Source organism: Python bivittatus, unplaced genomic scaffold (genome assembly GCF_059951505.1).
Source record: "Python bivittatus isolate LINGU-HERP-01145 unplaced genomic scaffold, Pbiv_v1 ctg000980_np1212, whole genome shotgun sequence".
In the NCBI taxonomy this organism is placed as follows: Eukaryota; Metazoa; Chordata; class Lepidosauria; order Squamata; family Pythonidae; genus Python; species Python bivittatus.
This window is the reverse complement of record NW_028277125.1, coordinates 46601160-46624174: the sequence shown is the minus strand read 5'-3', so window position 1 is coordinate 46624174 and position 23015 is coordinate 46601160. Positions and strand designations below refer to the sequence as shown.

Below are 23015 nucleotides of genomic sequence, written 5' to 3'. Positions count from 1 at the left end.
TTATTGAATAGCTTATTTGAATTCTTTGGTATATTAATTCCTAAATATTTAAAAGTTTTGTGTTCAAGGGGAACTTCAAAAGATTGAATATATGTGTGTGTGCGCGCACGTGCACACACACACACACACTTATAAGGTAGTATTTGAATGCAAACTATTGTAGATCGTTTAAAATTGTTTATTAAGTTGGAGATTCTTGAAATTCTTTTTAATAAATTGGGAAGAGTGTGAATTAGAGAACGTTATGATGATATTGCTAGCAAATAAATTCAATAGATAATTTTTGCCCTCTATAATCCCCTGGATTTGATCATTTGCACATAATGCAAATAATTTATTATTATTATTAAATAATTTAATTAAATAATTAAATTAAACTGTACAGTAAATGAGAAAGGGACATCCCTGTTCAATGCCTCTTGCTAAGATAAATTCTTTTGTATCAAAATTGTTGGTTCTTTCTTTTGCTCTTGTAGACTGATAGATATTGTCTTATATTTTGAAATTTACAGCTAAATTCAAATTTCTGTAGGAACATTTTTAAGGAATAATCCTATGCCATCAAAGGCTTTCCATATATCTAAAGAACATATGGTTAAGAGAGTTAAATTTCTTTGCAGAAAGGGATTATGTTAACTTTCTACTAGGGCTAGATATATTTTGTTTTGGAATAAATCCAAACTGACCTGGATGTATAATTCTAGCCATAATTAAATTGAGATGATCCACTAATACTTTTGAGTACAATTTATTATCTGTGCTTAATAATGATATAAACCTATACAAAGTAACCCCCTGTGCATTTTTCCTGGCTTTAAAATAAGTGTAACTTTAGATTCTCACCATGAAGCAGGAAGGTTCTCCTTTGATGTAATAGATTATGTATTTGTAAAAATTCTGGAATTAAAATATTCTATGGAACTCATTGATAAATTCATCTGGCCTGGTGATTTCCCATTTTTTTAATCCAGAAAAACTGCTATTAATTCAGTCTAGATGTTCAGAATCTTGTGTTGATAAAATTGGTAATGCCAATTTATCTAAATAATTCTTTATGTCCTCTAATGTTGGATGTTTGGATGGATATAAGTCTTTGAAAATTTTTACAAATCCTATTACTAGTATTAACAATTATTTGAGCCTTGTATTAATTTTATGAATTTTTGTTGCCTTTTTCAACTTATTTGCTAATAGACTTATTATCAAACTCATAACATTTTAGCTTTGAATACAGAAGCTTGTTGAAATTGTATTGGTCTCTAAAATACATAATTCTTTTGTTTTCAGTATAGCAGTTCATAGACCTTTGAAGAACCTATTCTATATTCTGCTAATGATTCTTTACTTTTGTAATTGAATTTATATAACTATTAATTTTTCTTTTTACTTATGCTTCTCTGATTAATACATTCCCTCTTATTATTGCTTTCACTGCTTCCCATATTATCAATAGAGGTGTTTAACATTTGAAAAAAATGAACTGCGGAGGAGGAACAGAACTTCTTTCTCTAATTGGATAGTCAGTAATATGGATTAAGTCATGAGAAATATGTAAAAAATCTGTGTGTTCTAGTTTTATTTCTAAGATCATTGGAATGTGGTCAGATATGAGAATAAGTGCTATTAGTGTTTGTTGGATTAGTCTTACTAGTAATTTGGATACCTACCTTTAATCTAATCTAGTATAGGATTTATTTCTATTTGAATAATATATGGATCAATTTGACTAAGACTTGATAATCTCCCATGTGTCCATCATCTTTGGGTCTGCACCAATGTTAACAAACAAGAGTCTTACGGGTACTTTCTTTTGCACTTTATAATGCCTGCTTTCCCCTAAGGGATGCCTGTGTTTATATTTAAATCTCCTCCTGGTATTAAATTCTCCATCCCAAGTTTTATTACTTTAATACTTTTCTAAGAAATTGTACTTGCCACTGATAGCTGATATTTAACTGTATATGTTTTATTTAGGATTGTTAGCCATCTACAGTGCCCAGTGAGCAAATCTTATCTGTACTGTCTTAGAGATAGGAAGTAATACATAACCACAATGACCATGGATCATCTTTCCATCTTTATGGAGGTGCAAAGTCTCTTCTGCACTTGTAACTCTACAGCCCCAAGCTTCACAATCAGCCAAATATCTTCCACAAAACAGAAGCTCTGTTCAGATTCTGCTCAAGCTAACAGAAGCCTCCAAGATTTATAAAAGTCAGACAACTTCTAAAATCACAGCATTTTATTTCATTTTCAGTGGTCAAGAGGAAAAACAAAACTACCAAAATCTTTCAGTAGTTGCTATCTAATACATCAGATTTTGGCTAGCACCAGCATAAAGAACAATAGTCATGGTCTGTCATTTACTTAGAGAATTATTTGCAAAATGATAGGTTTGCATTCAATCACAATAATTATAATGCATGATAAGTCCCAGGCTTAAAATAATGGGTTGCATATAATTATTATCAGCAAAAGACAGATCAACCATTAGCTAGGCCAAGTGTATCAAATGAACAACTCTTCAGTGAGAGGTGTGGAGAGATGCTGGATTAATAAAGCCTGTGTAGCATCTCACCCGCTCCCTTTGAAACATTCTGCGTGTAAAAATAGATTGCATAAGAATAGGAATTTATAAAGCACAGTCTTCTCCAGCATGGTACATCCAGATGTGTTGAAATTCCGTATCTGGATGGTGTCAGATTGGAGAAGGGCAAGATGGCATACACAAAGTATTCAAAACTCATGAAATAAAACTTATTTCAACTATTCATCAGATTTCATATACATTATGTAACAACAATCTTCTGGAAGGTAAACCTGGACTGTCCATGGTGCAGATGTGGGCTATGGGTAAGAATGGATACTTTGTCTATCTGTGAGGTTCAAAACAGAGCAAAGAATTTAAGATGTTTTCTTCATCCATCTACAAATTCTGCTGTAATATGTGCTTACAAAGAAAATGCTAAGGAAGCAACAAGACCCTGAGACAACAAGTTGGGTGATTGCTGAATCATCTGGAAACAAATCCCTCTTTAAAACAAATGAGAAAATCAACACAATTATGTAGGCTCCAAATTTGATATCCTAGCATTCAATATGACACCTGGAGTAACTTCTCTGCTTCACTTCTACTAAAGACTTTCTGCCTCTATGATGAATATAGATTTTGCCAAAAAAGAAAAAAAGTGTTTGGTAGAGATTCTTCCAGAAAGGCAAACACAGCACCAAGTTACTTGCAATTATTAGAAAAGTGACCAAAAGGAAGCTTTTGTAAGGTCACTGTATACATAGCGTGTCACACCTGTAATATAGTATAAACATTTGAGTTACGTCATCTCAGAAAGAATACTGTAGAACTAAAAATAATGCCAAAAAGAGTTGGAGCATCTTTCTTATAAGAGAAGGCTACAAACATTTGTGACTTGAACCAAAAAAAGCAGTAAGAGAAAATATAAAACTATGCATGGTGTGGAGAAAATGTGAAGAGAAGGGTAATTTCTTCATTTATAACAACTAGCCTTTGGATTCATTCGATGAAACCAATTAATAGGAAATTCACAACAGAGAAAAGGAAATATTTCTTAATGGTACTAATGTACAGGATTTGCTGTCGAAAGACATGGTGAAAACCACTGACTATAAAATGGCTTTTTTAAAAGAACTAGATAAATTTGTAGAGAATAAGTTAATCAGTTTCTATGCTCCTCGTTCAAAATGCTTTTGAATATCAGCTGCCTTCTGTGATAAAATCAATCTTCTCTCCATCTCTTCAATATCTTCCTGACTAGGAAGTAGGTCCAAGTATCCATAGGTACATAAGATCAACCCTGGATTAACCACTGAGCAAAATAAGCATGGGCTTAGGGCACCAAGGGGACACCACAGAGTTTTTCCCTTGGCTATCATGCCTTTAACTCTAACTGCCACACAGAAAATAAGTTTTCAGCACTTACTGAGTCTTAATATCTTGTCAGTTAAGCAATGGAAGGGCCAAGAGGCACCATTGTTGGGCTCTGCTTAGGGCACCAGTTGGCCTTAATCTGGCCCTGTAAAAGGTACATGCAGTAATCATTGGGATGGTTCACAATCGGGTCACCTCAGGCAAGTTGCCCTTCAGATTAATACCTCAGGTTGTAAAAGCTTCCTTTCCCTTTGAGTGATTGCAAAATGTCAAGGCTAAACCATACTAAGGAGCTCCAGGTGGCCCTTGCCCTACCCCTGCATGCTACTTTGGTGAGTTACTTGTTTAGGTTCCTAATAGCAACATCTCGGCTAAAAGTTCTTTCATTTTATTTTTTAAAAAATTCCTGTTTCTAAACTTCTGCCACCAGTCAATCTTAAAGGAAATCAACCCTGATTGCTCATTGGAAGGACTGATAATGAAGCTCAAGCTCAGATACTTTGGTCACCTAATGCGAAGAGAGGAGTCTTTGGAAAAGACCCTGATGCTGGGAAAGATTGAAGGCAAAAGGAGAAGAGGACGGCAGAGGATGAGATGGTTAGATAGCATCACTGAAGCAATGAGCATGAAACTGAGCAAACTCAGGGAGGCAGTGAAGGACAGGAAGGCCTGGCGCAATATGGTTCATGGGGTCACGAAGAGTCGGACACAACTTAACGACTGAACAACAACAACAAAAACTTCTGCCTAATTCTTGGAGTTTTTCTCAAGCCTAAAGTTCTTTTTTTCCCCTGTGCTGGGTCACTAAATTTGGTCCACCATGATTTTAAGGACAATAAAAATAGCTCTAGAAAAGGGCCCTCTCTTCCCATAGGTGCAAGCCACATGTCTGGATTCTCATGCTTTCAGGCTAATTAATCAGATGAAGGAAAGCTAACCTTTGAAATATGCAGCAAAGAATATCCTGCAAAGTGAAGACTCTTATTTGTACACTTTCATGTCCAATTTAAGGGCTTCCTAGGGGTATCTTCCAGTGCACTATGGGAAAAGAATGCTAGACCTTTCTAGTCATAATTCTTATACAACATTATGAATTAAGAAAAATTACAAGTTTAGGAGCAGATAAAAACCAAGCAGACCAGCTATTTTCACAAATTATATATAGTGCTTATTTGTACATGATTGAAGATAAGGTCACCAAACTGAACTGCTAGATAGTTTAAATGTAAAGGATGCTACATCTGTTGCAAGACTGCATAACCATGCTATCTAACAAAGTTCTGAATTAGCTCTTAATTAACATATTTGTTAGTAATTAATACAACAATGCATTAGGTAGCTAGATGAGAATATACAGACAGAATGAACAAAATTCTATTTTGTCAATTTAAGCATGGTAATATAATCATATATACACTGATTAATGGAAAGTTTTAACAATATAATCTGGTTCAGTTAAAATGTAGAATTTATGACCGGTGAAGTAGGATAGACTGATATCAAAAATTAATTCCTAAATCAGAATGCAGTGCTATGCATATCTTTTCAGAAGTAACTCTCCTGAGTTATATGAATCTTGCTCCTGAGTAAATGTGTATAGGGTTGCAGGCTCCTTTTTGGATTAGAGACACTTAGGTATGGCCTTCAAAACAGAGAGGAACATGGTTCAGGAAATATTTTGTGTTCACAAAGGACCAAGGAGGTCTTAAGGCTTGGAACAACTGCTTCAGAATAATTCCATTTCTGAACATCATCAACCACAAGTGATTCATTCTCACCATTGCCACAAAGCAGAAAATGACACATTCTAAAACCCAGACTATTTGTCACCATGCAGATAGGGCAGAAAGAAAAGCTCAGATTTGCCCAGATTTCTCTCTACACACAGACACATACAAACACTCACACAGGGAAAAGAAGAATGGAGATGGAGTGCTGCTCTTTCTAGAATATTCTGAGCTCTGTTCCTGACAACATCCTATCAGGGTGTTGTCCAGGAGATGGAGTCCAAAGTGGGATAATGCACCAAGTTCAGGCAGTTCTCACTCATAATCCCTTGTTAAAATAGGCAAAAGTCACTTTGTCCCCATGTTCAGCCACAATTTGTTCTCTGAGATCCGGCTCCAGGTGTGAAAGTGCAATTGAACTAGAAAGAAAAAAGAAGAAAACACATTGTTCCCCTATGTGCTATAGGCTGCTTGGTACTGGCCCAAAGACAGAGTATTATTAGGATGGTGTGATACTGGCTGAGGAGACAAAAATAAGATTGAGAGCTCTGCCACATTAACCTTGGTGTAAGACTGAGCTGATAGTTTTACTTGCAAAATTCACTGTTTCTCCTATGAAATGAGCATAGCCACAATAATCAAGCAGGGTGGCACTGAAATAACAGGACTGGGGATATGTGTGCCAATCACTTCTCTTCTTCATGCAGAAAACTGTCTTGGGCCAGCCCTGATCACAGAATGGTATTTAGAGTCCACAGAATGCCCTAACCAAATATGACTGTTACAAGGTCTCTTTTTTACAACTGGCCTGGGATTCAAGTACAACTGAGCAGAAAGTCAGCATGTAAGTCACAATCACAGCTTCCTGTGGCTGGATTTGGGAACAAATTATGTATTAGATGTTTTCAGAGTTTCATCTTTAAAAGAGAATGTGTATGAATGGGCAGAAATATACCACAGAAAAGAATTACTCCAAGTATGTAGGTGAAACCACCTGTCGCACATCAGCATAAATAATTCCTGTCTAGAAGAAAAGGAATCATTCTTACATTAGTCTTTTTCAACTTGGTGCATTCCAGAAGGATTGGAATGACCCTCATCATCCAGAGCCAGCATAGCCATTGTTGATGGGATTTGTATCCAAACTAATAATTGCATAGCTGACTGCAGTTAGCCACAATGACACCAAAGCATGTTGTGACATTCACATGCAAGTAGATAGGGGGTGGATTTTGTGTCATCTTGCAGTTTCCTTACTCGATTCCAAGGATCCCCATGGATAACTTTATTTCAGATATGGTCCTGCCCCCCATCCCTCCTGTCCCATGCCTTCCCAGCTCAGATTATGCCAAAATTATATAGGGCAGTCAGGAGGGACAAAATGATAGAGGAAAGAGATTGGTACCTTCTCTGTGGGAAAAGTGCACAGGCAACTGGGACCATGAACACAAGGCTGCAAGGCAAAGGCAGACCATTAAAAAGAAAGGCCAACATTTGTTTTCTCCACAGGGAATCCAGAACTGCTCTCTCAGCTTCAAACAGCCAGGCAGAAGTTACACCTCTGGCAGGATTCTTCACAATAAGATGCACTGGATCTTCTAGCTGTCCAATGCCCATTCCCACATGCAATACAAACACATCCCTTTCTACATACAAATACAGAGTAAATTTGCATTTAGCCATGTTTGCTTAACCAAGCATTAAGCAATTAAACCATTGTTTCTTAAATATCCCACACATAATGCCATAAATCATAGTTTTCAAACCACAGTGCTTGGGTTCACATAACTCACTATGCCAAACCAAATAAAGCCACATTATGTCTTAGTGCAGTGGTGCACAAATTGTAGCCTTCCAATATCACTTCTGTAACCAGATTCCTTACAAAATGGGTGCCTTAAGCTTTGTAGATAGCTTTAGGAAATCACCAGGAATTACACTTGACTTCAGGGAGATTTAACTTTACTTTTTCCCAATGCAGCTTTTAAGCATTCTTTCAAATGAAACTGGCCTCTTATATTTAAAGTAATATGAGATATAGCATACTTACAACCCTCCAACAAGAACTGTTTGCAAGGGAGCATGGAGAACCTGGATTTTCTGTCAAGAAAGCAACATGGGTGACATGATGCCAAGAAAGTGAGAATTCAAACTTTTAGTTCCTAGAATTAATGCTGAGATCATAAAGAAAATAAACAATACACATCTCTTTTCTTTTGGGATCTAAGAACACAATGTTCCTACATTAAGTTGCTGAAAGAGGTCATCTGTCAGTTTAGGATTTAGTATCAGCAATATGCTGATATCCAATTGTACATCACTACCCTAGGCTAGTGAGGAGATGCTATCAAGGTCTTATCCTGGTGTCTGGAAGCTTTTAAGAACTGGATGGGACAAAAAGGCTGAATTCAAGCAAAGACAGAGTTGCTGCTTGTTCATTGAGGTACTGTGGCTGTTCTATTATTGTCTCTCAAGGGATGGCACTGCCCCTAAAGGAGTAGGTCTGTGATTTGGGGGTCTTCCTGACTAGTGGCTCCTGCTATGTAAGCAAATGGAGGCTGTGACCTGGGAGAGCTTTGTTCAACTTGGGGTACATCACTACACATCAGGACTACTGCAATATGGTCTACATGGGGCTGTCTTAGAAGACAACAAGACTGCAATAAGGCCAGAGTCCAGAATGCAGTTGCCTGATATTAGTTGACTCTTATATTATACCTGTGTTCTAGTTTCTGCAATGGCTTCCTATTAGCTGGGTATGAGTCAAAGTGCAGGTCATAAAGCCGGTGTGGCTCTGCACTGAGGTACTTGCAGGACAATTTCCTCCAGGGGGAATCAACCCACCCAACTTGCATCTGGGAGAAACTGCTGGTGATCCTCACTTTCTGTGAAGTACATGGAGTGGAGTCTTGTAGGTGCTGCTTTTTAGTAGCAGCACTTATATTACAGAACAACCTCCCATTAGAAATCAGGTTGGCCCCACAGTTTTGGCCTACCAGAAAGCTTTGAAAACTGAGTTGTTCTGGAGGGCCTATAGTGAATGATAGGATGTCTAAACTTGTCTGATTTTATTGTTTTTTTAGTTACTGTGGTTAGAACTTGGTTTCTTGTTTTAGTTTTTATTGTGGATGTTTTAATGTATTGTCTTCTTGCTAGATGTTCTAGTACTGTAAATCACTGAGTTTGATTGTACACATTTTAATAAATAAGCAAATAAGTAAGTAGAAAAATAACTTATTCTTCTGAACAATATCCAATCAGAACCTTGGGTACTACAGGGCTTCTGGGAAGTGAAATTTTAGGTTAAATAGGATACTCATAGATTCATTCTGCAGAATGATTCTATTGAATAGATGCATTTAACAGATGGCTACCAAACTGTAAAATATGAACTGGCAACTTCATGCTGTTATAGTGGAAACTTGTTTTTTCATCCAGTTACTATCATTGATTGGATTCTCATATCATGCTAAGCCACAGCAGGTTTAAAATGGCTTCCTGAATAAATTACCACTGGCTGAATTCAGACAGCTTGCTAAGCCCAAACCCAACCAACTACACTATGGCTTACTGTGGTATGCAAACCAATGATAGCAAACAAGCTTTTTCTAGTATTTGATATAATTTTGTGCAGTAGCAACTAGATCCTTTTTTGGGTCCTTTCATAATGACTTAAAAAAAATTATTTATATAATAAACACATAGGCTACCTATCTCATATACATGACCCTGGGCTGCTAACAATTAAAACAGAGTAAAAAACAATAAAAACAGCCAAAATTAAAAACAACTTGTTCCAATTGCTTTGTTCCCTACTGGAGGCTTGCCTTGTTTTTCTTCTTGTTCCTGCTGGCAGCAGCAGATCTGCTATCAAGTTATGTGCAGATGATCTATTGCAAACATTTAACAAATGCAGTGTATTGCCAAAGTGAGGAATACATAGATCTTCTTGTAGGTCTCTAATTATCTGCATAACTATATAGAATTTCTGGTTCCTTATTGTTTAACAACAGCAACAACAAACTAATTCACTCCATTTTCTAAGCAATTTACCTTCATGAATGGATATTTCTCTAATGCCTCCATGATAATGGGCAAGAAAACTAAAAAGAAAAAAATGATGTTATTTTCATTTGGATCATCTCTACCCTACATCTCCATTCAGTGATATAATAAATAAGATGAACTGGAGTGGCCAACTACTAATCATTCTTTCAGTCACATACAATTTCTTCCCATGTTCTGGGATAATTCTTAAGTCTTAATAATCCTAATGTATCCTTATTTAAAGGAACTAATGCAATATGTTACAGAAAATCTGGTAGGTTCTTATTTCCCAAGAGAAATAGAACATAATATCATTCAGTAACAGCCCTGATCACACTTTTGAGTGTTTGCATTATGGCTCATAATAACATTTTAAAAGGTTTATAATCAATACATGATCAAAAGCTTACCATATTTGAAACTAGGCAATTTAACAAGTCCTTTTTGTTTTCATGCATTATGTTGGCACCTTAAATGAAGTAGCTATGTTAACAATACTAAAGAAGACCACTAACACATCTTAGCACATGCGTGCATGCACATACACGCACACACATACACAGAGTTAAAATATTAATAATGGATTTTGCTCCAAAGCTTGTTTTAAATCTGAATTTTAACAACCTAAATAAATTAATACTACAGTTTAGAAATTCCAATAGAAGAGAATATATGTAGCTCAGGGTTGAACTGTGGAGTCCTTGGTGCTCAGAGGACTTAGCCCCAAGGACTTGAAAGTTTAGAAATTCCTCTACCTGGCCTCTCTAAATGGGTAGATGACAGTCCCAATCATCCCCCGTTGGCTGAAGGTAATGGAAGTGTTAGTTATCACCTTGAAGGGCACCATTGGGGAAGCTAATTATGACTTTAATGTGGAGCAGGATCTGACTAATTGGCTCATTAGAGTACATACTAGCTTGTAAAGATCATAACAAATGAGGGCCAATTCCAAATATAATTTCAAGAGCCTTTTAGTGCAACCCACCAGAATAGCTTTCACCAATGGGAAGTCCTCTAGTGTGTTAGCATAGAATTCCAAGGATTCCCAGCCAACATAATCAGCAATCAAGTTGGCTGGTAATCCTTGGTGTTTTAGTTCCAGCACATATGGAGGCCACCAAGTTGGAGGCTGTTGCACTAGAGGACAATGCAAGGGGGGTGAATGATGAAATGTACATTATGATATCAACCACATGACTATATACTTGCATCTGATATCAGGACACAAGAATGAAATGCTGGAGTTAGTGTTCTGATGTCATGATGCACATTTCATAATTTTTTATCAACAGAGTTTGTACTGGATACCTATCTTCTGATGCCCACCTCTAAATAAGCTTGCTAAACTATAGTCCAACAAAAGAGAAATACTTAGTGCTTACTCATGCCAGGAGCAGCCATAAAAATGCGGGAAACCACCACCTGAGTTATTCCCTTGACTGCAGCTCTCTAAAACAAACAAACAAACAAACAAACAAACAGCAATGAAATATGACAATACAAACAAGTCCCATTATTGCAGAATACCCAGCCTCAGAAGCAGGGCAACACTGGGGGGACAATCCTAAATGGCAACTTCCCCCATACCTATGCTAACACTGTGCAAAATGCTTACTAGGAGTGCTCATTAAAGCCAGTGATATCTCCTGTTGGCAAGGAATGGACCAGGAACATCCAACTGCATTTAAAACCACAACATATTAAAGGTACACATTTAAAAAAAAAAGCAATCAAGAGAGCCTTTGTAGCTAGAATATTTTGATCTGGATTACAGCTGCATGTAAGAAGGGGCAGGTAGGATTTTTTGCAAATGTTATTAGCAGAGAACTCACATGATCCAAAAATAGTGGAACAAAGTGGGATCAATTCATTAACTACAAATGCTCCTGTTGACCAAGATGTTCTTTACATTTTTCCAAGGAGATGTTAAATAAGTTTAAATATGTATTTTATTTATAGGCAAAGACCAGTCAGTTACATATAATTAGGAAGGCAATCAAAAGGCAGTGAAAAGAAAATTCTCAAACAATTAAATTAAACTAAATTGTTTTTAACGTATTTATTCAATGTAGATGCCATCCGACTCCAACCATCTCCAAACAACATACAAAAAGGAAGAAGAAAAAAGAATCTAAAACAATAACCTCCATATAGTAAAATTTGGCAACCCTACTAGTCTTCCTTAGAGAAAAATCTGCTGCTAAGAAGAAAGTGTTTTCTTCATCTGGCCTACCAAAGCAATTGGATAAAAGGAGCATTATAATATCTATGCTCCAATCTATACAGAACAGGGAACACAGCAAAAATGCATAACCATCTCAATTTCTCCTACTGAGCATAGGCAGACATGCTCTTGCATTTTAAAAATTCTCTTACGGGCAACATGGAAATCAGAGCATAAAATCTGGCCAAAGAAAAGGCTCTTGGGTGTGGCAAACACAAGATATTAACTAAATAATTGCTGAAGTGAAAAGTCCTCCAAAAAGACTGCCTTTATAATAGGTGAGGGTTGTATTCAGATATTTTTGGTTATCAGTGTTGAATACATCTTGCATCAGCTCAGTTTTAGTTCTCTCAGTAAGATCAAGTAAGATCAAACATTGGGCTTACAATTTACAATATATGAGATCCACTTCAATGCTTTTCTTCCAGGATGACAGATAGCTGTCCAAGAGGACTGAAGAGGCAAGGGAACCATGAGTGAAAATAAATTTTAGCCAGAATTTTCAACAATGGAACTGCATGTGAGTCTCTAGAGAAGCTAGTCTAAATTCCACATGCAATAAAGAATTAGAGTGACTCAGAGGAATTCTTAGAAATTTAGATTGTACCACTTCTGGAGGCTTGGGATCTTTATAATTACAAACTTCCAAGCCAAATGGAAGCTTAGACTAAAAATATTTATAGTGAGACAAATATAGCTACCACCTCTGTTCCTAGCAAAATGTAGATTCTAAACTGTGTTCAAAGATGTCATTATCTTTCCAGTAATATCTACATCTTGCAAGCCTCTCCAGGAAGACCAGTACCTTTGTTTTGGCATAAATGAGGATGAGTCTTTACAATATGAGGCAAGAGCTTGAAGGTAGTGTTTTAAACCCACTTGTGTCTGAGACAGGGTGGTGGCATCATGAGCATTGAGGACTGAAACAAATTTATTTGCAGCTTGGATGATGGAACTTTATTTTTGTCAGACTTGGACTAGAGAATGCATATCAATGTTGACAAGAGTGGAGACTTTTGGACTGAAATTGGGGCAACCTAAAAAAACACATTTAACCTGCACTAAGGTATTTTCACGTGGCCTTAAAATCAGGAGTTGTTGACTACTAATCTACAGTTAAGAATAATTTTCAACTAGCTGGTACAAAATAATACACTGACCAAGGGTTGCTTATCCTGTCATAAACCCAAGAAACAGCTGAGCTTTCATGAAGAACCTCATAATGACCATCATAGTGATTGAAACCAAGGTAATTATCTCAGAAAGCTCATTTTAATCCTGCATTTTGTTTCTCTTGGTGGCCACTATGGGATGCATTCTGAGTATACATTAGCATGCTGCATACACCTACTAATTGGTGGGCAACAGTATGGTGACTTGTAAGGTAGTATTTAGACTGAAAATCTTAGTTACATAGAATAGCATGAACATGATTGCAAGTTAAACTGGGCTTGGTGGCATTTGGCCCAAACATGCCAAAACATGATACTGATGTCCTTACCACTAACAGGGAATGCTGTATGTGGTTTGGCTGGCAACCTAATCTACAACTTCTCTAACTTACTAAGAAGCATTATGTGAAAACACCAGTTGACTAAAACATGCTGGGTGGCTAAAGGTAATATCTATGGGGCCATATGGTGACTGTGACTTGGAATAGAAGAGAAATAAATAGCAGAGTGTAACTTAACAAATGAAATGAAAGAAAAAGAAATGTGTTTTGTTAAAGTAAGAAAAGGAGGAATAACGTAATAGATCTGCTACTCCTCTGCAAGTTTCCACCACTGTGACTATCTTAATTTTCTACTCTAATATCTAGAAATACCCCTATCTCTAATCTTCACTAACTGGGCTCCATCATCCTAAATTGTCTGACAGATTACTGCTCCCAAGAAAAACTCTGCCTTTTCTTCCTTGCTATCCTATATGCATGGAACTGACCTTTTAGAAGTAACCGTGGCACATTCTTTACTTTTTTAAATTAAAATTTATAAAACATTATTTGATTATAAAACAATATAAAGAAATGAAATATAGAACACAAAAAACAGCCAGAATGTATTTTAGAAAAAGAGGAAAAAGCAAGGTTTCAGCTGTCCCACATTGCCTTTATATCAATTGCTATGGTCATAAATTCTATTTTTGAGAAATGCTTTTAATTGTGGCATTAAATATAATAGTATTACTTTTATTATAATGTTTTATCAGTTACCAACTTATTATAATGTTATTTTACTATAATTTTTGTCCAAGCATAGTTTTGCTCTACTGGACAGAAGAGGCGCGGAGAAGTACAATAACAACAAAACAGACTGGTTCATAACATAATTAGCAATTTTAGTCTTTCTAAGAGTTCTGGTTCCAACAACTAAAAAGACATAAATAAATAAGCTACCAATTTTGCATCATGAATTCCACATCCTTACCCTGTTTTACCCCTGCCTCCACTTTCTCTGTTATCTCCCTTGTGTCAAATTTTATATTGTAAATTCCTGTGAGCAGGGACCTGTCCTCTGGTTATCGGTAAAGTGCCATGAAAACTGATGCCACTCTATAAATAAACAATAAATAATAATACTACATACAGCTTCTCTAAAATAGCTTGCACAGGAAGTACTTACTAAAGGTTAAGAGCTCCCAAGATATATAAAGAGATACAGTGGTACCTCGGGTCACGAACGCTTCTGTTCACGGCCAGTTCGGGTCATGAACAGCTCTGTTCGCAAAATTTTGCTTCTGTCCGCGAACTCCGCATCGGGTGACGAACAGGATCCGCGGCCATTTTCCCTACCGTGACACGTGGCTTCCTGTAGGGAGGGGGACTCTCCCTCCAAGCAATAACCGCCTCCCCACCCGCCTTCCTGTCCTCCATGCCGGAAGTCACCTCGAGCAAGGTTAGCGTTCTCTCTCTTTATACTGCACTGTACTGTATTTTGTTTCATATTTTTGTGGTTTAAAAAAAAAATACATATGGTTCAGAACGGATTAACCATATTTACATTGAACCTTATGGGAAAATTTGATTCGGGTCACGACCAATTCGGGTCGCGACCAGAGTCGCGGAACGAGGTACCACTGTACTACTTGGAATACTTGTAACAAAGGAACACTAAAGCATCCCAGTGCAACCTGTAAAGAATCTACAAAGCATTTTTGGGGGGATGGTGAGGGTAATAATTTTCTTTGTCAAAGGGACATAATGAAGAGCTCTCAAAACTATTTGAGGAAGTAGAACAAGCTAATGATAGATATCCATCATGGATAGTCAAGATACTCCAAGAATGCCAAAAGTTCATTATTGTCTCAATTCCTTATACTTTCTTCAATACATTTCTTGATGAAGTAGGTTGCTGCCTACATATACATATAAACCTCTGGTGGCTCTAAACCAGTGTTCCCCTACCTAAGGAATGTCCAGATGTATGGATTTCAACTCCCAGAAAGCCCTAGCCAGAATAGCCATTGTTGAAATTTCTGGGAATTGAAATCCGTACATCTGTAAGCTGCCAAGGCTGGGAAACACTGCTCTAAGCCTACATTCCTCAGTCACAACTCCTATCATTCCCAGCCACCATTCCACACTAACTGGGAATTCTGGGAGTTATTAACCCATACATCTGGAAGGGCATTAGGCTGGAGAAGCCTAGACTAGGCCATTCAACAACTCCAAGCTGCTCTTCATTTAAGAAACGTTGATTTTTCCATCTACTTCTTTATCTGAAGTAGTCATCATGGGAGTTTGTGGGAGGCCAAAAATAAAAAGGATAGCACTTGCTGAGACCTGATGTATCAGCATACTAGGATCTCCTTAGGCAGTCAGGCACATAGAGAAAATTTTCTGCCTATAAAACAGAATAATGATAAACCAATTCCTGGACCTCAAATTCCCAAAATAATGGTACTTACCCTGGACTTTCCCAGAGCGTTGTCATTTTCATCTGTCACTGCAATCCCATTAATGAGTTCTCTAATGCAGACACAAACATATGACCTTAATCATTAAGATCAACCACCTAGATGTGGTGTGGAATGTCCCCACTTCAACATGACTGCTGCATTCAGTACCTTTAGCATACTATATATAATTATTTATAAATGTTTTTAAATATATTGGGATTCCAGTAAAGCAACAAAATAAACAAGCAAACATAAAAACCAATGTAGATCCCAGAAGCTTTAAGTTTGCCCACCATATTGCTGTAAAATCTGAAATTTTAGTAATCCCTTTTCCCCAGCATTCTGGATCTCCTCTCATCCATGAAGCTTGTTGGGCTTCTTTGTTTGATTTATATCCCACTTCTATCTTGTACAACTCAAGGAAGCATACTAAATGGATCCACCCTCTCTTTTTCCCCCACCCCAACTAGCCTGTGAGATGAAGTGGACTGGGAGAGAGTGGCTGGTCCTAAGTTACCCAGCTGCCTTGTTATTTCAAAAAACGCTGCAGGGGGCCTGTTATATTCAGTTTAGATCAAGAAGCTCAGTAAAATTCTTTGCAGGAACCCAATGCTTAATCAGCCTAAGAACAATTATGTTGCTGAGAAGGTCCACCCACTAAAGCTATTGGGTATCTGACACCAATGATGGTACGCTGCTGCCTCCCAGTGAATCCTGCTCCTAATATCTCCAAACAGTCCAAGGATTTATATAATATACCCAGCAACTCCAAACATTTGAATGTCAAAATGAAAATGAAACCTAGCTGAAATTAAGGAGGTGAGAAATTATTCTTTTTTAAACATGCACCAATATAACTCCATTACTGGACTTATCAATGGAGGCACAAATTGTTTAGGGATGAGTAAGCTTAAAGCAGAGCAAGCTGGAAAAATGTGCTGTTCTACACCATCTTTTCCATTTTCTAAATGCTTCTCAAACTTTCAGACCCTGTGCGGTCCATAGTTGTCCCACTGCAGCTATTGTAAACACTCATCATAGCTCACCCACACCTTCAGTTAGCCAATTAGCGGAGTACCAAAATTGTCCACCTTTGGCATTCAAACCCACTCTTGACTCACTGGGCTTGTTCTGCATTAGTGCCATGATTAAAACCATGGTTGCTGGCTGACCAGTCACTCTAAAGCCCAATATGAGAGCCCCAAGGTGCTAAGGTAGTTTGTCAGCTGTGGGGAAGGAGCACCAAGAATCTAGGATGGGGGATTTGGTGGGATTTTCTACCAGTCAAAAACAGGCCAAGTTGTAGCCCCAAGAGTAACAGCATCTCACAATCTGGGAAAGACAAGTTTTACAATGTGAAATTTTGGGGAGCTGAGCTGGAAGAAAAGCTGTTGAGTAAGGACATTAGTATGGGAGCAGCACCTAAGCCCATTATGGAAGTACCCTCAGAAATATTCTTCAGTATGGGTCAACTGCACAAACCTCAGAATTGCTTAATATATTAATAGTCTACATCTGATTAAATGGCTGCAGTTTTAAACAGAAGATTTAGAAAGTATCATCAACGCATTCATAACATCAATGCACAATTATTGTCATGTTTCACATGAGACTTTGTGTTCCTATCCACTTTTTTCTAGACAGGCTAATACCGACGTCTCTATGCTATGCTTTTCATATGTCTAATTAAAAAAAATTAACTTTGTACCTGAATAGTGGGTGCCAAAATCCATTCATATGGCAATTAGACTAATCTTTAATTACTTTCTTTCTTATTAACTGTTCCTGCTTGTACACAAAATGAGAAAGGCAGTTATGGAGAAACGCATCATTTGAATGACATTTTCTATTAAAATAAGTAAGTACACACTATCATAAAGTTATAAAAGGTTGGTGACAATTCAGTCCAGCAGAATAGATTTTTCCATTTGTCCCCAAATCACTGATGCCCTAATTATCAAAATGACCCAGACTTTATCTTATCTTACAGATTATACAAGAGGCAAAACCTGGGCTGCAGCCAGTTGCCTGCAAGTACTCCTCCCCAAGTCATTGGCTAGATTACTGTGATGTCATGGAATTTTTAATGAATTGCAGCTTTACAGGTAAAGATGACATCAACAAAATGTTGACAGTACAGCTTCTGTAGGAATAGCAAAAGGTCATCAGGCTGGGAGCAAGTTATCATATGATAGCCAGGGACAAATATGCATTATTCGCAAGAAGAAAAGATTAAAAGATGCTGCCTTTATTTGGATCACACAACTGACTGATTCAGCCATTCTCCATAGCAATTAATTCAGCCCTATGCAAAAGAACAACATGAGCACGGATGACAGTTTTTTCAGCTGCCACCAAGGAGTCCAGGAGGCTATCATACTCTGGCTTTGGTGGGGGAAAAATAAATAATGGCCCAATTGGGGTTGGTGTCACTGAGGACAGAGGGAATTATTTAATTTACTAATTTAATCCATAGCCTGCCTTTTTACTCTGGTGAGGTAAGGGAGCCACAAGGCAAGGAGGACAAAGGTAGTGATCAAATCAAGTTACAGATCGAAAAGAGGGATAGAAATGGAAGGAAGAAAGTAGAAACTGAAGAGGACTATACATGATGTATACAGAATCTAAAGAAAGTCTGCTTTTGGTGATACGAAAGAAACAGAGCTTTGGAGCACAGGGGAGAGAACAGAGACTAAAATGATAATGGAGCTGAATTTCTCACATAGCTAAACCTGCCATTTCTCTTTATTTTAAGGATGCGTGGAAATCTGTACTTTTGTGTAGTATTAATAAAAGTATGCCTACTTCTGTGCCTAGAATATGGCTTAAACATTTTGGTTGGTTGCTTTTATTGATATATGCTAACTTTGCACATATATGGAGTTGGTAAATTAATTCAGTTTGCAAGAGGAAAGTGTACTGGCTAGGATGAAGAAGAGATACTATAGATTGGTAATGGGATTATAAAACTTCACAAGTTTATTTTCTTCTAAGAGAAGTTAGACACAATAAATAAAAATAGGGAGAGTTGCAATGAGGCCAATTTTGACCTGGATTATCAGGTCGAATCATTGCCAGCAATGAGCACCAGGTAATATTCTAACAACAACAACAAAAAAAGCCAAACAAGTAAGCCAGGAAATACATTGTAAATACAACAAATAGCACGGTGGTCTGTGGTCCATCTTTTCCTTGCAAGGGTATTGGTTCCTGGTGTTTGGATGTACCCTATTATAGACTCTGAGAATATCGGGTTGCATATTTATTAGCAAAGCTGAACTAATGAGAGGCAGCGTGTATCCCTTTTTTTGATTGGACACATATGACCCTTGCTTTGATTTAATGACCCACATTTTACAACTAGTGAGTGAGATGGAGGCTGTAGTGACCAACAGTGCAGAAGCAAATAATTCTGGGAAGGTAATGGAAGAACTTCACCCTGAAAAAAGAAATCCTTACCTGGCTGCCTGTTTCTGCTATCAGTGGTGACTTTGAAAAACAGCTATAAGACTGATCAAGTTATTATTAGGTACAGAGGAAAAAATACAGCTGTCCCCGTTCCCAGGCAAATGCTTTTGCTCTTAGATTAAAGGAGTCACTCTCAGTATAACCAAAGTTGACTTCTGTGCATTATAGTCAAGAAAAACCCTTATTTATCATGTTGTCCCTGCATTCCCTCTTTCCCTTTTCTGCTTGGGATCCATCAAGAGACTTACTGCTGCCTCATCAAGGGGATATTCACACAGTTGGCAGCAGCTACTGCTGCAAACGGGACCCAGCGTGCCACAAGGGTCGGTGCTCTCTGTATGGAGAAAGATAAGGCAGTAAGGAGCAAGACTAACCCTTTACAAGAAAAGGGAAAAAGGACTGAGTAGCCATCTGTGGAGGCCATGGGCAACGGGCCTCTACTGCACTGAACTAAATCCTTATAATCTCATATTAAATTTATCTCTTAGAACAAAACTGTGCCACTTGCAGTTCCAGGACTACATGCATCCCCTCAAGGCCTTGGCTCAGTCCTCCAGAAGCCCATCAATAAATATCCCCATCAAGCTGTGTGTGTGTGTGTGTGTTTTTTTTAAACTATACAGGAGAAAATTGGTACATACATCAGGAATAACCTTTAACTATGTTTAATTTAATTCAGTGAAAATGCAAGTTAAATGAAATCAAATTTAGATTTCTTTTCATGGCCATTGCTGTCCTTGAGCGTAACCCCTGGCATGCCACTCAAATGCCAAAGTGCTGTGTGCTTACAAAATGCTCTGCAGCGCCTGAAGTTGAGGAAGGAAGGAAGAACATACTTTACAGCCCAAAGAAACAACTTTCAGAGACAGAAGATATTCCAATCCTACATGCTAGAAGACTCAGGGCTGGTGCAGAAAACAGGCAATCGTGCTCCCACAGGTCTAAGTTCCTACAGGGAGAAGCCAGGGATGCCTGGTCTCATCTTTGGGCCTGCTGCCCCCTTGTGGTTAAGAGTAGTAGCATTTTAGAGTTGTACCTTAGTGTAAAGGTTGAGTCCCACAGCAGTTGCCAAGGCAGTGCTGGTAGCGGTGAAATAAGCCACTCCAATTTGCCTGGAATTATCCAAAGGGGATATAAAATAATAAATGTTAGTTTCAGCATTAGTCATTTTTAATCTGCAGTTGTGTAACAAAGGGCTTCTATCATTCGCATGCATTTTAAAAGGCAAATTTAATCACAGTCCTTATTTATACTTTTCCTCAAACAAGAATGAGCTTTATGAAGCAACTGTTTCTGTATGGACTTGTGGCTTTTCATGACAGACCTATGATATAAAGAGATAAGTACGTTTCCATATCTAGTTCTGTGACACACCCAGAAAAACCAGAATGGCCATGAAGTCAAAGTAGACATTGTAGGAAGAAAGCCAGGTTAGTCTATGGTAGCTGAAAATCACGAGGAATACCCTTTCAGACTAACAAATGTTATTAAAAGGCATAAATGTGTTCATGAGATACAGCTGTGCCAGACTCCTTCAGATACATGAAGTCACAGGTAACTGCTTTGGGCTGAGCATAAAACCCTTCATATATAGCCACTTCCCCACTTCAGATCCCATCCCACACTCCAGCTGATAGACTCAGAAATAAAGTTCTGAGTTGAATAAGACATGAAAGCTACATACAGGGACAGCGAGACTGCAAACACTAGATCTATCTCGACTGTGCCTCTCCAACAGAGCCACCATTTTCTATTCCCTGGAGTCAGTTCTGGAAACGCTATGCATCCAAATAATAAGGTAGAATGGCTACCAAAGCACGACCATTTACCCACACTGTCTAGCCCTCAAGAAGGTGCCGTATATCTTCATAGGAATGATTCCAAAGAGTGGTGCAGATCAAAGCTAAACCAAGGTCAGCTAACTGGATGAAAACACTATGCTATCGGGTAACTCTGAAGTGCACTCACTTGACCGAGATGGGGCTAGCTGCATTCCGGTTGGTGTAATTCACAATGGCGTTAAAAGACTGATTTACCCACTGCCAAAATACCACAGCTGGGACTGTTCTGTAGAGAAAAAAATGTGAACACAGGTTCAAAGGTCCGAGTAGGTATGTGTATCTTCCAGATAGCTGAATGCAGTACAGCCAGTGTTACCTCTCTTCTGGACCCATGTATTAGCCTTTATCAGACACTAAAAGTTTTTTTTTAATTATCATGTTTATTATAAAAATCCCTATTATCATATTTACAAACTTTCTATAAAAAATGCAGTTAGAGTAGCTGAAAGGATCCTAGGTAAACAAAGCATAAAGGTACATGTTAATATAAAGATAAAAGAATAGTTGAAGGCAGATTTACTTCAAAGGAATATTCAGAGAAAGCCTGCTGACATGAAACCTAAAAACAACAGTATTTGGTGCCCACCTGAGGGAGAGAAGTGAGAGAATCAGGCAATGTACTTGAGATGCTGATCCTAAGAACCTCACCACCAAAAAGGCCTTTTCTCTTCTACCCTTCCTAGAACCATTGGCAGAAAGACCCAAAGAAGAACCTCAAAAGTAGAATATAATAGCTGGGAAGTTCTTAATGTATTCTCATTTGAAACTAACTAGGCCAATAAGCCATTATTAAATTCTAATATCAATTTTAATTTAAAATTACCCAGATAATCATTCTTCAACATAGCTGCTCATGAGGAATAAACACTTTAGTCTGAGGTTAGTTGAGAGCAGGTTAAGGAAAATGTAAGTTACTGATAACGTACACTTTAAAACAGGCAATTTAAACTTTAGAACAAAACATATGGCAGAGTTATAGAATTTTTAATCAAGAAGCAGCAGAAAGAAGAAAAAGGGCTCAAGTCAGTGGCAGGATCCTATTATATGCAAGACTAAAAAGCGGCTGATTAATTTGTGGCCCAGCATGTTGGGCAAACACAGCCAAGATGATGAATATAAGCTTTACTGACTTGTATAAACAGGCAACTGTGGTATACTGAGAAACTGCAAAGCACTGGGAAACAGACTCTGGTTTCACTTTCTGAGACTAAGTAGATTGTGTTGCTTAGTTGAAAAGCCACGCAGAAGTCCCAAACAACTCACAATCCTACACCACAGGACTCATTTACGCCAATATAGTTTCTTTTCACAACGTATGCTTAAGATCCATTTCAGTTGGCTGCTGCATACTATAGGAGCATATCCTGATACCTTCTGTTTTCATCTAAATATTTCATTTATCATATAACTTCCTGGATAAATTTTGGCCTTTGCAATTCTTTGCCATAAAGAAGCCACTACACGGAGATGGTGTTCTAAGACAGTTGTAAGATGGTATTCTTGGTAACAATTAAGTAGTTTTAGCATTACCATTGTCTGGATGGTCTTTCTTCCTACTCTGGCCTACAGTCTTGGCATTCCCTCATGGTCTGCCATCCAAATCCAGCTCTGCTTAGCTTTTGCGTATCAGTCAAGGTTGGCTAGATACTACCCAAACAGCTCTTAATAGGATAATGCTGGACAAACCCATTACTTATTTTATGAAATAAGGTTGGTTGCCTGATATTTTAATTCCTTTGGAGTGAAGTATTTGAATGCTTGAGAATAAGCGTGTGCAAGGTTTGAGGGGATGTGGACCAAATGTAACTTTTAAGTTGCATAGTGAAGACTACATTTCAAATGTAGGCAGGACCATACCAAAGCAAGCAGGTTACATTTACATGAAATCTAAATGAAATTAAAATAAA

At 37.7% G+C, this 23015-nt stretch overlaps 1 protein-coding gene and 1 long non-coding RNA gene across 4 annotated transcripts in view; one reads left to right on the top strand and one right to left on the bottom strand.

Moving 5' to 3' along the window:
- LOC112541114 (uncharacterized) overlaps positions 1–18713 on the top strand; it is a 39369-nt gene extending 20656 nt beyond the window's left edge. The window contains exon 3 of the long non-coding RNA XR_015794491.1: positions 17790–18713. This is a non-coding gene — a long non-coding RNA (uncharacterized LOC112541114). The remainder of the gene's footprint in view (positions 1–17789) is intronic.
- SFXN2 (sideroflexin 2) overlaps positions 2225–23015 on the bottom strand; it is a 34187-nt gene continuing 13396 nt past the window's right edge. For all 3 annotated transcript variants that reach the window (XM_015888737.3, XM_007421036.4, XM_025169130.2), the window contains 9 exons: positions 21236–21334; positions 20304–20379; positions 19516–19601; positions 15809–15869; positions 11061–11127; positions 9685–9734; positions 7682–7731; positions 7037–7084; positions 2225–6050 (listed from right to left, as the gene is read on the bottom strand). In XM_015888737.3, the coding sequence (XP_015744223.2) occupies positions 5951–6050; positions 7037–7084; positions 7682–7731; positions 9685–9734; positions 11061–11127; positions 15809–15869; positions 19516–19601; positions 20304–20379; positions 21236–21334 (637 nt within the window). In that variant the 3' untranslated portion in view covers positions 2225–5950. The remainder of the gene's footprint in view (positions 6051–7036; positions 7085–7681; positions 7732–9684; positions 9735–11060; positions 11128–15808; positions 15870–19515; positions 19602–20303; positions 20380–21235; positions 21335–23015) is intronic.